At 47.3% G+C, this 12,364-nt stretch overlaps 1 protein-coding gene across 2 annotated transcripts in view; it reads right to left on the bottom strand.

The window, feature by feature from the left end:
• LOC147245588 (junction plakoglobin a-like) overlaps positions 1-12,364 on the bottom strand; it is a 92,431-nt gene that overhangs the window by 23,777 nt on the left and 56,290 nt on the right. For both annotated transcript variants that reach the window (XM_086186068.1, XM_086186069.1), the window contains exons 11-15: positions 11,234-11,386; positions 10,912-11,031; positions 5,453-5,603; positions 4,591-4,712; positions 2,906-2,948 (exon numbers count right to left, since the gene is read on the bottom strand). In XM_086186068.1, the coding sequence (XP_086042194.1) occupies positions 2,906-2,948; positions 4,591-4,712; positions 5,453-5,603; positions 10,912-11,031; positions 11,234-11,386 (589 nt within the window). The remainder of the gene's footprint in view (positions 1-2,905; positions 2,949-4,590; positions 4,713-5,452; positions 5,604-10,911; positions 11,032-11,233; positions 11,387-12,364) is intronic.

Below are 12,364 nucleotides of genomic sequence, written 5' to 3' on the forward strand. Positions count from 1 at the left end.
TGCATTGTTAGTCTCTCTCTCTTCTATTCTGATGTTTCCATGTATTTTTAATGCACTCTTGATGCATGTAACACTGTTGGTCATCCCTTGCTGCTGTATGATTTCACCTATGTTGACATCCATCGTAATGTGCTGTCCCATGGTTGTCCTTCTGTCTGTATGCCATCCACATACAGTGAGTTCGGAAAGTTTTCAGACCCCTTCACTTTTGTCACATTTTGTTATGTTGCAGCTTAATGCTAAAATCATTTGAATTCATTTTTCCCTCATCAATCTGCACTCAATACCCTGTAATGACAAAGTGAAACCAGAATTTTAGAAATTTTTGCAAATTTATAAAAAATGAAAAACTGGAATGTCCCAATCTCCTAAGTATTCAGACCCTTTACTCAGGACAGGACTGAGTTGAAGTACCTTTGGCAGCGATCCAGTCCTTTAGGTGCTTTCTCATAAACTCCAAGCAGGCTTGCCTGTGTCTTTCACTGAGGAGAGGCTTCTGTCTGGCCACTATGCCATTAAGCCCAAACTGGTGGAGTGATACAGTGATGGTTGTCCTTCTGGAAGTTTCTCCCATCTCCACACAGGATCTCAGGAGCTCAGCCAGAGTGACCATCAGGTCTTTGGTCACCTCTCTTAACAAGGCCCTTCTCCCCGATCGCTCAGTTAGGCTGGGCAGCCGGCTCTTGGAGGAGTCCTGGTTGTTCCAAACTTCTTTAAGAATTATGGAGGCCACTGTGCTCTTGGGAACCTTCAATGCAGCAGACATTTTTTTTTTTGTAGCCTTCCCCACATCTGTGCCTCCACACAATCCTGTCTCTGAGCTCTGCAGGCAGTTCCTTTGACCTCATGACTTGGTTTTTGCTCTGATCTCCATTGTAAGCTGGGAGACCTTATAAAGACAGGTGTGTGCCTTTCCAAATCATGTCCAATCAGGTGAATTTACCACAGGTGGGCCCCAATTAAGGTTTAGAAACATCTCAAAATGATCAAGAGACATGGAAGGCATCGGATGTAAATTGAATGTGTCACAGTAAAGGGTCTGAATACTTAGGAGAATGTGATATTTCACACTGCATCACTCCACCAGTTTGGGCTTAATGGCAGAGTGGCCAGACAGAAGCCTCTCCTCAGTGAAAGACACAGGAAAGCCTGCTTGGAGTTTATGAGAAAGCACCTAAAGGACTCCCAGACAATGAGAAACAAGATTCTCTTGTCTGATGAAACCAAGCTTAAACAGTTTGGCCTGAATTCAAAGCGTCATGTCTGGAGGAAACCAGGCACAGCTCATCACCTGCCACATACCATCCCAACGGTGAAGCATGGTGGGGGAAGCATCATGCTGTGGGGGTGCTTTTCTGCAGCAGGGACTGGGAGACTGGTCAGGGTTGAGGGAAAGCTGAACAGAGCAAAGTACAGAGATATACTTCATGAAAACCTGATCCAGAGTGGTCAGGACCTCAGACTGGGCTGACCATTCACCCTCCAACAGGACAATGACCCAAAGCACACAGCCAAGATACTGAGGAGTGGCTCAGGGAAAACTCTGAGAATGTACTTGAGTGGCCCAGCCAGAGCCCTGACTTGAACCCAATCGGACATCTCTGGAGAGACCTGACGATGACTGTCCTCCGACAGTCTCCATGCCACCTGCTACAGCTGAGGAGAGTCTGCAGAACAGAACGGCAGAAAATCCCCAAATCCAGGTGAGCAAGTCTTGTCATGTCATACTAAAGAAGACTGGAGGCTGGAATCGCTGCCAAAGGTGCTTCAACTCAGTCCTGAGTAAAGGGTCTGAATACTTAGGAGAATGGCACATTCCAGTTTTTCATTTTTTACAAATTTGCAAAAATTTCTAAAATTCTGGTTTCACTTTGTCATTACAGGGTATTGAGTGCAGATTGATGAGGGAAAAAATGAATTAAAATGATTTTAGCATTAAGCTGCAACATAACAAAATGTGACAAAAGTGAAGGGGTCTGAAAACTTTCCGAACTCACTGTACGTGGATGCAGCTGTGCACCACAAGCCCAAGACAAAGTTCCCTTCGGGGACAATGAAGTTGACCTCATCGCTGATGATGAAATGCCTGAACTGGACTGGTTGTTAACTTGGTGCTAACCAACTGTCCATGTAACTAATTTAAGATCATGTAATTAAATGATTGTTTACACTTGCAAACATGCTTTTATTCATGAAAGTGAACCTGCTTAGGGTTGGTTCATCTTGTCCTACCCCGTCGGTAGAAAGAGAGTTTGGGTTGAGTGGAATATCTCTGGCCCAAGGGCATAAAACCAGCTTACTGTTGTTGCTGTCAAATGTCATCACTCCTGATGGAATCTGACAGAATTACCAAACTACCTTTGAAGATTAGGTAGTAGTGTAAGTAGTATTACTATCCTGACTGGCTCTCCCCCATTTGCATAGCACCATTTCACCGTACCAAGCTGTCTTGGTTGTGACTCCTGGAATGTACAATAATTTTCTACTAACCCTACAACGCTGACATCTCATCAGCTTTAAGGGAGAAATTTTATCGACAGTCAGTGTTGACTGACACAGGCAGCAGTGGTCATCCTGGTAAATGGCCCTTCACGATTACATGCTGGGTCAGCATCTCCAGAGGTACATATGTCTGCTTCATCGGCTGACATATGTTGCTGCACTCCTCAGCTGCAGCGGTGTCTGTTTGCCACGTGGTGCTGAGCAGCTCGTCTGCAGCAGCTGCTACAGTAAAGAGAAGCTCCCTGTAAAGCAGTGTAGTGCTGAGCGCAGCCCAAGAGTTCCCCACTCCCAGCGATGCTAGAATCAGGAATTCTAGAGTGGCACCCATGAAGTTCTCCAGACATGCTGTCACATGGAAAGTTCCATTTGTAAACAGTGGTCTGGGAGTATTTTAGTGACTCACCATCAGACAGGTACGCCGGCTCCAGGGGAACTGTGGTGTGGGCCTGCAGGAACATGGACAGGAAGGAGCACAGTCATCAGTGCCCTCAAAGACCACGATGGCAGTATCACTGGTTTTTAAAGCAGATTGGTCAATGAAGTATTTCTGGATAGGCAAACTAACTCATGATAATCAACGGTGTAGATATGTAAAAGAAAAAAAAGAAAAAAGAATAACCTTCATTTATTACTTTGTACGCAAGTAGTTATGTCTTTGGCACAATGTAAGTTAAAGTATGCATTTCAGGGTCACATGGTGCTGATGGTAATAATAATAATACCAATACTAATAATAATAATAATACATTTTATGTATAGGTGCCTTTCAGGCACTCAAGGTCACTGTAAAATGAATAGATTAAAACATTCAATCAAAAAAAACCACAGAGATACACATCAGATAAAACCAGACAAACATCGTCAAACACCATTTATGGCGGTTGAGTCCAGTTGGATTTCACCAAAATAACCACAATCCCAACCCAGTGCATGTCAGGGAGCTTCAATCAGGGCTGTATCCCCCAACCCGACGAACACGCTGCACACACGTGAGAGCCCTGCTACACCTCCATTGAAAGCTTTTATCTTCTTTTCATTCAAAGTCCATTTCTTGTTGAGTGAAAGTTGAACCAGGAAACAAGAACCTGCCGAATTCATCGGTCAGCCAAGATCGCAGTAGCATGAAACCGCAGTTCAATATTTTATATGATCAGCTTGGAATAGGTATCATTCTACATGGAGGGGACTGCTCAACAGTAATGTGTTGCAATAATATACTAATACTACGATTCCATGCTGCACACATGTGCAAGAAATAGAGTAATAAGTAAACATACAACATAAAACACGACCCATGGAACCGTTTCCCATGGCTGTGTAGGGTTTTGTGAACATGACAGGTCTCATTTGTAGAGGGATCGTTTCAGCTTGGACAGCAGCCGTTCCAGAGGACATGACCTCACTCATCGACTTCTGCACCACTGCGTTCCAGTGGAGGGGGGGGGGGCAAACCCCCCCTAGTGGTTTTAGTGTGAAATAGGAATTTTATATTCAAATATGTTTCACAAACACACTTTTGGTTGATATACAGAGAATATTTGTCTACATTTCAATCATAATTTGATTAAATTTCCAAACAGCCAGACTGACATTCCCATTCCTGTCGGGTCAGCAGCACTTGTTCACTCAGGGCAACAACGTATCTGCAGCGTCAATTAAGTCAGGTTTATTTGAGTGGCACCAAACCCCAACCAAAGTTCTGTCCTGACTCTTTTCAAGTAGAGCAGGTCCAACACCTCCCTCCTTCAATGAACCTCCACCCAACAATTCTCCATGAAGAATGAAAGATATGCAGCTGTCATTCTTCTGTTTTTGTCGTGACCTACGTTACTGCTCACAGACTGGGACCAGTTCATGTTCTGTCCATGCCTGTTCCTTCTCTTTCCATCGGCGGGGTATGAAAGGCATCTCAGAGATGCAGAACAGAAATAAACAGTCCCTATATTCTCCACTAAACGTCATCAGAGCTGTCTCAGTGCAGTGGCCTTATTAAGTGGCAGTCACTGTAGGTGACACCAATTCTCTGAGGAAAGCAGGTGGTGAGCAGGTGTATCAGAAATGCCCCCCCGGAAATGTAAGAATTCATACCATTTCCCAGGCAGCAGGGTCGTGTTTGAAGAGCGAGTGTGTGAGCTCCACTGACACTCGTTTCCTGTAGTCTGAGCTCTTGTCCTCCGAGATTCGAAACAGCACTGCAGCAGCATAGGTGGCTGCAAGGAGACATCGGCAATGAAGTCAAGGACAACGTTACGTTCTCCTGAAGGCATCACCGCTCATTTGGATGAAGGGTTCTCCATGAAGAGGTAATACACGTCTAGTAAGCAAAGGAAAAAGTCATGGCCCAAAAAGAAACAAGAAGCACATTTGTAATATGATATTATATCAAACTAATATTTGTTTTGCAGGACTTACACAAGGGCTTTTACTGGGAGAGCAGTACTGGTTACAGCTGAACCAATGTCAACACAAACAACTCCACAATCAGGGGCAAGAGAATGGACCCTCAGTTATCCAGCTCATGGGAACTCTACAGTTCAGGACTGCTGGGAACACTGGGTAATACTAGTTACTACTGGCCAGTACTGGTTCCTGGTTCATCAAAACCACATGTCAAGTGTTAGATAAATGGGCAGCCAGTAATCGTTCTGCGAGGACCGGTCATGTGATTACTGCTTCCCACTGTGACCCTTACAACAGCCGATCGGCTCCTCCTTCGTGTCCCTGCCGTTGGACACCGACTGCTGCCTGAAGAGGCTGGAGCTCAAGTTGGTGGCTCGTTCCTGATGAACCGTCCTGCTCAGATGGCTTCTGTGTGTGTGAGTGTGTTTGTGTGAGAGGGTGTGTGAGGGTGTGTGTGTGCGGGTGTGTGTGTGTGTGTGTGTGTGAGAGGGTGTGTGTGTGTGTGTGTGTGTGTGTGTGTGTGTGTGTGTGTGTGTGTGTGTGTGTGTACCAATTCCCTCGTTGTTTGAGTGCAGCAGCTCCATGAGTGGCGCTGAGGCTCCCTCGGCATCGATGAGCTCAGCAGACTGTTTGTCCAGGGCCAATTCACACAGAACACCTGCGGACACTCGCTTCACATTCTCCACATACGAGTATAGCAGCTGGACACACGTGCGCGCGCACACACACACACACACACACACACACACACACACACACACACACACTTACTATTCCCCTCAGTCCAACCTTTGTGATTGATGATCACTTGAAAAGCTTTTTCACTTTGTCTTCACGTTTCTTTTTGGAATGGAAGTGTGGATTTAGTGTCCAGCTGATTCTTAAATACTTGTCTCCACATCGTCTAGTCTGTGTGCTGGATGTGAAAGTTAGTTGGATATTGTGGTTCTCCAGGGGGGCTGTGGTTCTGCACCAGGCCCACCTCGAACCACTTTAGTAGGAGAGAAGGTGGACTTATGCTCTTGTGGTCCAGGGACTATTGACCATTAAAGGTATAAGAGACAACAATTTGAATAAAACAAATACTTAAAAACAACAATACATCCACAGAGCTTTTAAAAATGTCAAGAATAAATGTCCATCTTTACCTGAAAAAATTCCCTCCATCCATCCATTTTCTATACCACTTATCCGTTAAGGGTCTGAGGGGTGGAGCCTATCCCAGCTGACATTGGGTGAGAGGCGGGGTTCACCCTGGACGGGTCACCAGTCCATGGCAGGGCCATCAGTAGCAATTAGGGGTTCAGTATCTTGCCCAAGAATCAAGACCCAGAACCAGGTCTTGCTCGTGCAGATGACTGGCCTGGGGCTCAGAGCGGTTTTAGTTGGCTTTTCCTTCTTATTTGGCCTTTGTGTGTTCTGTTTCTGGCATAGGGAGCTCACTGACCTCCTGGATAGTCCATGATTATAGGGTGAGCTTGTTGGAACTTACTGCCTTTTTACTTTCACACTTTTTTTTTATTCACTCCTGTTCACAGCTACTAGCGCTAATGCAGAGCCGCCATCTTGTTTGTTTATGTCTGCTTCTTCTCTTTATATCAGGGTGAGACTGAGGCGTGAAACCTGGAAACAGCAGCCAACAGTCATCCTCGCCAACGTCTGCTTGCTGAGGAACAAAACAGATGAGCTCCAGGCAAACATCAACCACCTGCATGAGTGCAGGAGCACATGCATCTTGGCATTCACAGAGACTTAGCTCAACAAGGATGCTGACATCAGCACAATGCACATGGACGGATTCGGCTCCTCCATCAGACTGGGCCACAACAGTGACATCACTAGGAAACTACAGGGAGGAGGTGTGTGTGTCTATGTGAACCCCCACTAGGGTTCCACTGTCCATGTGAGAGAGAAACTGTGCACTCCAGACAGCAAGCTCCTGGCACTCTCTCTCCTCCTATTCTACCTCCCCAGGGAAATCCCCCAATTCTTCTTCGTCCTGGTCTTCATCCACCCCAGAGCGAAGTCCACCACTGCAACCAACCACATCAGAACCACCCTGAACGAGCTGGAGCAACTATCCTTGGCCTCCTCTAAATTCATCTTGGGGGACTTAAACCACTGCAACCCCGACAAATCCCTGAAAGGCTTCACACAATACATCTCATGCACCACCCGCCTGGGGAGGACACTGGACAGACGCTGTGGCTCTGTTCTTGATGCCTACAGGTCTGTTGGACCTGTACGTGGACTTCCTCACCCACAGAACACAGAGTCCAGATCACCAGCAGCCTGTCTGACTTCCTTACCACTTCTACAGGCTCCCCACAGGGCTGAGTACTCTCACCCCTGCTCTTCTTCCTCTACACTGATGAGCGCAGGACCTCAACCCGACTGACATCTGGTGAAGTTTGCTGACAACACAGTCGTCCCTCCTGTCCCTCCTGTCCCTCCTGTCTGGCTCCACCCAGCACCATCGACCTGCCCTGCAGCAGTTGGTTGAGTGGTGTGGCACCTCCACCTCCCAGCTGGAGCTTAAAGTCAGCAAGACCAAGAAGATGGTGGTGACCTTCTCCGGAGGACAGAGGGAGATGGTTGCTGCCGTCTCCACCCTGATCCATGGGTCATTGGTGCAGACTGTGACGGAGTGCAAACATCTGGGGACCGTCATTGACAACCTCCTGAGGTTCTCCTCTAACACGGAGGAGATCCTGCAGAAGTGCCACCAGAGAATGTACCTGCTGCGGAAACTGAACTCCTTCTCTGTCAGCAGCAAGATCCTTCTGACCCTCTCCTACAAATCTATTGAATCAGTCTTATGGTTCTCGGTGGTCTGCTGGTTCCACTCATTAACCTGTAGGAAGAGAACCACCAACGTAGCATCGTCAAGGTGTGTTCCAAGATTACTGGACTTCCCATTCGCTCCCTGACGGCTGTGTATGAGCAGCAGGTCCGTGGCATGGCTGCCCAGATCCTGAAGGACCCCTCCCATGCTCTCTTCCCGGCATTTGAGAGGCTGCCATCCGGTCCCAGGCTCCGGTGTCCGGCCTGCAGTTCCCAGCGTAGGAGATCCACCTTTGTCCCCCAGGCTGACCTCCTCCTGAACTCTGACCTCCCTGCACTCTGACCCCTAGTACCACCCACAAGACTGCCATTGGCCACTTGTCCTACACCGAGTGTACGCCTGTACTTCCTGTATGTGCTGCAACTGTATTTATACTCGATTCATGCTACGATTCACCCTGGACATACCACAATATTTGCAAAGTACTTCTCATTCATTGATATAATAATGCTTATCTATTGTGCACTACTACTTTTCTGCACTACTACCTCAACTGCACTACTACCTTTACTGCACTACTACTTCTATCATGAACTTTACAAAGCAACTGCTGCTAACCCCGGGTGGTGTGGACTTCCTTGCATTTCCTTACCTCATGTATGTTAGTGTGCTGTTGCGTTGTTGTTGTTGTTGTTGTTGTGTAACCACTGTAACACTCTTTGCTCCCTTAATTGCCCCCCATGGTGATAAACAGTCTTTTGAATCTGAAAGAATCTGAATTTAAATCTGAAAAGGACACTTGCACATGGTCACCAGGGGAAGTGAGGATCGAACCAGCAACCCTTTGGTTGCTAGACTGCCATGCTACCTTCGAGTCACGCTGTCCTTTAAAAAATTATAGTGGTAAAATAATTTCATAGGGACCAAAATGTTGCTAATATCTGCATTCCAGATGGTTAGGGTCTCTGAGCCAACAGTGTGAGCAGGCTGGTATCAGGTGGATCAGGTGAATCTGTGTGAGCTCACCGACCAGAAGCTTAGGAGCTGCAGGTGCTGATTAACCAGAGAAACATCTGAGAAACATGAGGCTTTGTTCCGTGAGCATCTTAAATACTGTCGGAACAACAAAGCAGCAAGGTGAGGGTTAGGACTGGTTCGGCACCTCTACGCTGGTCTGAGCTGGAGGACCGGAGGGGCTGAACAGCCATACTGAGTGGGCCACTTTCTGATGGAGAGCTAAGCTAACAATTGCCAATGAACAATAGCAAAAGCTCAAGTTTGCAACTTTAGTCTCTGATGGGTTCCTGTTGTTATTTATAGTTTGTGTGTGACATCATCACCATGGTGACGAGCTCAACCACATGACTTATCTGTCTTATTTCTGCTATTCCACCTCTGATCACATGTGGATAGTTCAGTGTTGCCAACTCCTCAGTTAGGGAAGTCGCTACTGGCTGTCCTAAAAGTTAATAGAATTGCGTAACAGGCCATCTGGATGTAGTTGACGGCAGCATGGGGAGCAGTGGTCCTCACTGTGGCCCCCATCAAGAAGGTTGTGGGTGGAGCCCCGGCTGCAGCACGGGGTCTTTCTGGGTGAGTCTCCATGTTCTCCCTGTACCTGCGTGGGTTCTCTCTGGTACTCCAGCTTCCTCCACAGTCCAAAGACATCAAGAGGGGACCAGGTTAATCCAGACTCTAAATTGACCTTAGGCGTGGCTGGGAGAGCCAATGGTTGTCTGTCTCTATGTGTTGGCCCTGCCATGGACTGGTGACCTGTCCAGGGGGAAGGCTGCTGGGATAGGCTACACCCCCACCACCCTGAACAGGAGAAGAGGGGGAACATGGAGGGATGGAGGGATGGATGGATGGATGGATGCAAGGATGGATGGATGGATGGATGGATGGATGGATGGATGGATGGATGGATGGATGGATGGATGGAAGGATGGATGATGGATGGATGGAGGGATGGGTGGATGTATTTGGATGTAGTTGACGCTGTCGGGGCAGAGGCACACACAATAGACAAGGTGGGTAATGAGTGACTGAGCTGTGGCTGTGTGAGTCCAATGTTATGTTTTTTCCCGTCTTCTTTTTCTTTTTGTATGATAGTAAAGAAATATATTTATTACCCTATCCTGTATGCCACAGCAGGAACAGCAATTTATCTCTAGCCTGGACGTGGAGCGTTGCAGGTCTCTGACTGCAGCAGCAGATCCCCTGTGACACTTCTGTGAGTGAGACTGACCACCCGTGAGTGGTTTGGGATGGGGGAGCTGCTGAACACCGCAGCCATATTCGTTTTCACAGAAACCACGACCAAAAAAAAAGACACTAGATTTGTCTCTCGATGCTTTTCACAATAAGAGTCATCAACAGGATTTAAAAAGTCACCAGAATTAGCGAGAAAGTCGACAAGTTGGTAACACTGGGTTAGTTGGGTCAACTTGGAAACCAGGAGACTAAATTAGTGCAGCAGGAGGGAGGGAGACACCTGCAGGCCAGGATGTGAAAGTGTTGAACACTGCACCGTGAATGTAGATTGTAGTACGCAATCAAAGTAACTGTACAAGAATGAGAAAAATTGAATAAATATAAAAACCAAATCAACTTAATTTTGAAATCACTTATTATACGAATGTCAATTTTGTCTGAAAATGAGAGTGATTGATTAAAATCAATCAATGAATAAAAAGAATGGATGAACTTACAAGGAAATGTTTTTGTTTGTTTTTAATCAACAATCTGAATTTGCCTCAACAGGATTCACAATCTGAACCCAGCCGATTATGTTGCTCTGGAAGGAAAACTTCCTTAAAAATGATTTTAACAGGAGAAGTAAGCCCCCAAAACTCAGCCAGACGCTTTGATCTTTCTTTTGATATGCTCAGTTATTTTGTATCAAAAGAAAAAAATATTCCGGAGATCTGAATATCAAAACACTGGTGGATAGCAACTGTTTTCAGGCATCCTGGAGCAGTGAGTGGACCTGATGACCAGTGGGACTGATGCGATTATCATCAGCCAACTGAAGATAATCTTTATTCATGCATTATGAATTATCCTCCAGGAGTGACAATCACAAAGCTAGTCCAGCATGTCCAAACATAAGTTCTGGATACCCCAAGGCCTTGTGGGAAGACATGGAACTCCCTCAGCAAGAATTACATGTCCGGTCCTCCTCCACCACCTGTGTACCAGTATGATGTCACTAGTCTATGTACCTGGACAAACAGCGGGATGGTCTGCATGCTGGCAATCTCTCCTCTGTTGATGGGGTCTCTGGCTAGAATGTGAAGCGCTCCTGTGCAGCCCTCCACGATCTCCTCCATACGCACACCGTCCTGTTAACATGTTGACAAGAGCAGACACAAAGAGTCTTCATAGGAGCAATTTGCTGACCCCTCCCCCTTTACCACCACTGAGGCGTGGTGAGAAGCTTCAGGTGAGAAGATTAAATAAATGTAAAAGGACACAGTGTGTGTGTGTGTGTGTGTGTGTGTGTGTGTGTGTGTGTGTGTGGGTGTGGGTGCGTGTGTGTGGGACCTGGTAGGTCTGCTGAGCGGAGGAGGCGTGTCTCTGAGTGTCCTGGTGAGCCTTCAGCAGCAGGTTTACCAATCGTGGAATGGTTCCCGCCTCCCTGAGTGGCGCCTGATTGGCTGGGCACAGCGCCAGATTCCGAATGAGCCCAACCGTAGCCTGGAGGGGACAGAGACAGAGGGGACGGGGGACAGGCACAACGAAGAATGGGGGTTAGCAATAAAGACAGCTAGATGTATGGAGGCTCCAGATGGCGGCACCACATGGACCGCTGTGACTCCAGCTCACTGCATGTCTCGGACATGCACCATGTCAAAGGAAAGTGGGACTAAAGGCCAAAGGGTTCCAGATCCTGGCACTCGGTCATCTCCTGGTGTTCTAGACGACGCACACACGCAAGGACAGTGGAGCAGTGGTCCTCACTGTGGCCCCCCAGCAAGAAGGTTGTGGGTGGAGCCCCGGCTGGAGCATGGGGTCTTTCTGGGTGAGTCTCCATGTTCTCCCTGTGCAGTGGTCAGCACTGTGGCCTCACAGCAAGAAGGTTCCGTGTTGGAGTCTCAGGTTGGGCACGGGGTCTTTCTGTGTGAGTCTGCATGTTCTCCCTGTTCCTGCGTGGGTTCTCTCTGGTACTCCAGCTTCCTCCCACAGTCCAAAGACATGCAAATGTGGACAAGGCTAATTGAGTACTCTAAATTGAACGTAGGTATGAATGTGAGTGTGAATGGTTGTCTGCCTATATGTGTTGGCCCTGCGATGGACTGGAGACCCATCCAGGGTGAACCCTGCCTCTCGCCCGAAGCCGCTGGGATAGGCTCCACCCCTCCACGACCCTTAACAGGATAGGAAGAAGGAAATGGATGGATGGCTGTCCTATCAGGAACACAATATGTTTGATCTGAGTCCACATGTATTCCTAGAAAGTCCTTAAGTCTATTAGACAAGGCTCTGGACAGAACCTTGTCGTTTCCACAGAGGAGGGCAACTGGCCTCCAGTCCTTAGGTACTTTCAAATCTCCTTCCAGGGAAGCAGGGAAAGAACCGCCTGTTGACAGGAAACAGGAAGAGAGCCCACTCTAAAACACTTCAGCAAAACAGCATGCAAGTCAGATCTGAGAAAACCCCAAAACTTCCTAAAAA

The sequence above is a fragment of the Aulostomus chinensis genome, chromosome 18 (assembly GCF_037954235.1).
Source record: "Aulostomus chinensis isolate RoL2024-O1b breed Wild chromosome 18, RoL_Achi_v1.0, whole genome shotgun sequence".
Taxonomy (NCBI): Eukaryota; Metazoa; Chordata; class Actinopteri; order Syngnathiformes; family Aulostomidae; genus Aulostomus; species Aulostomus chinensis.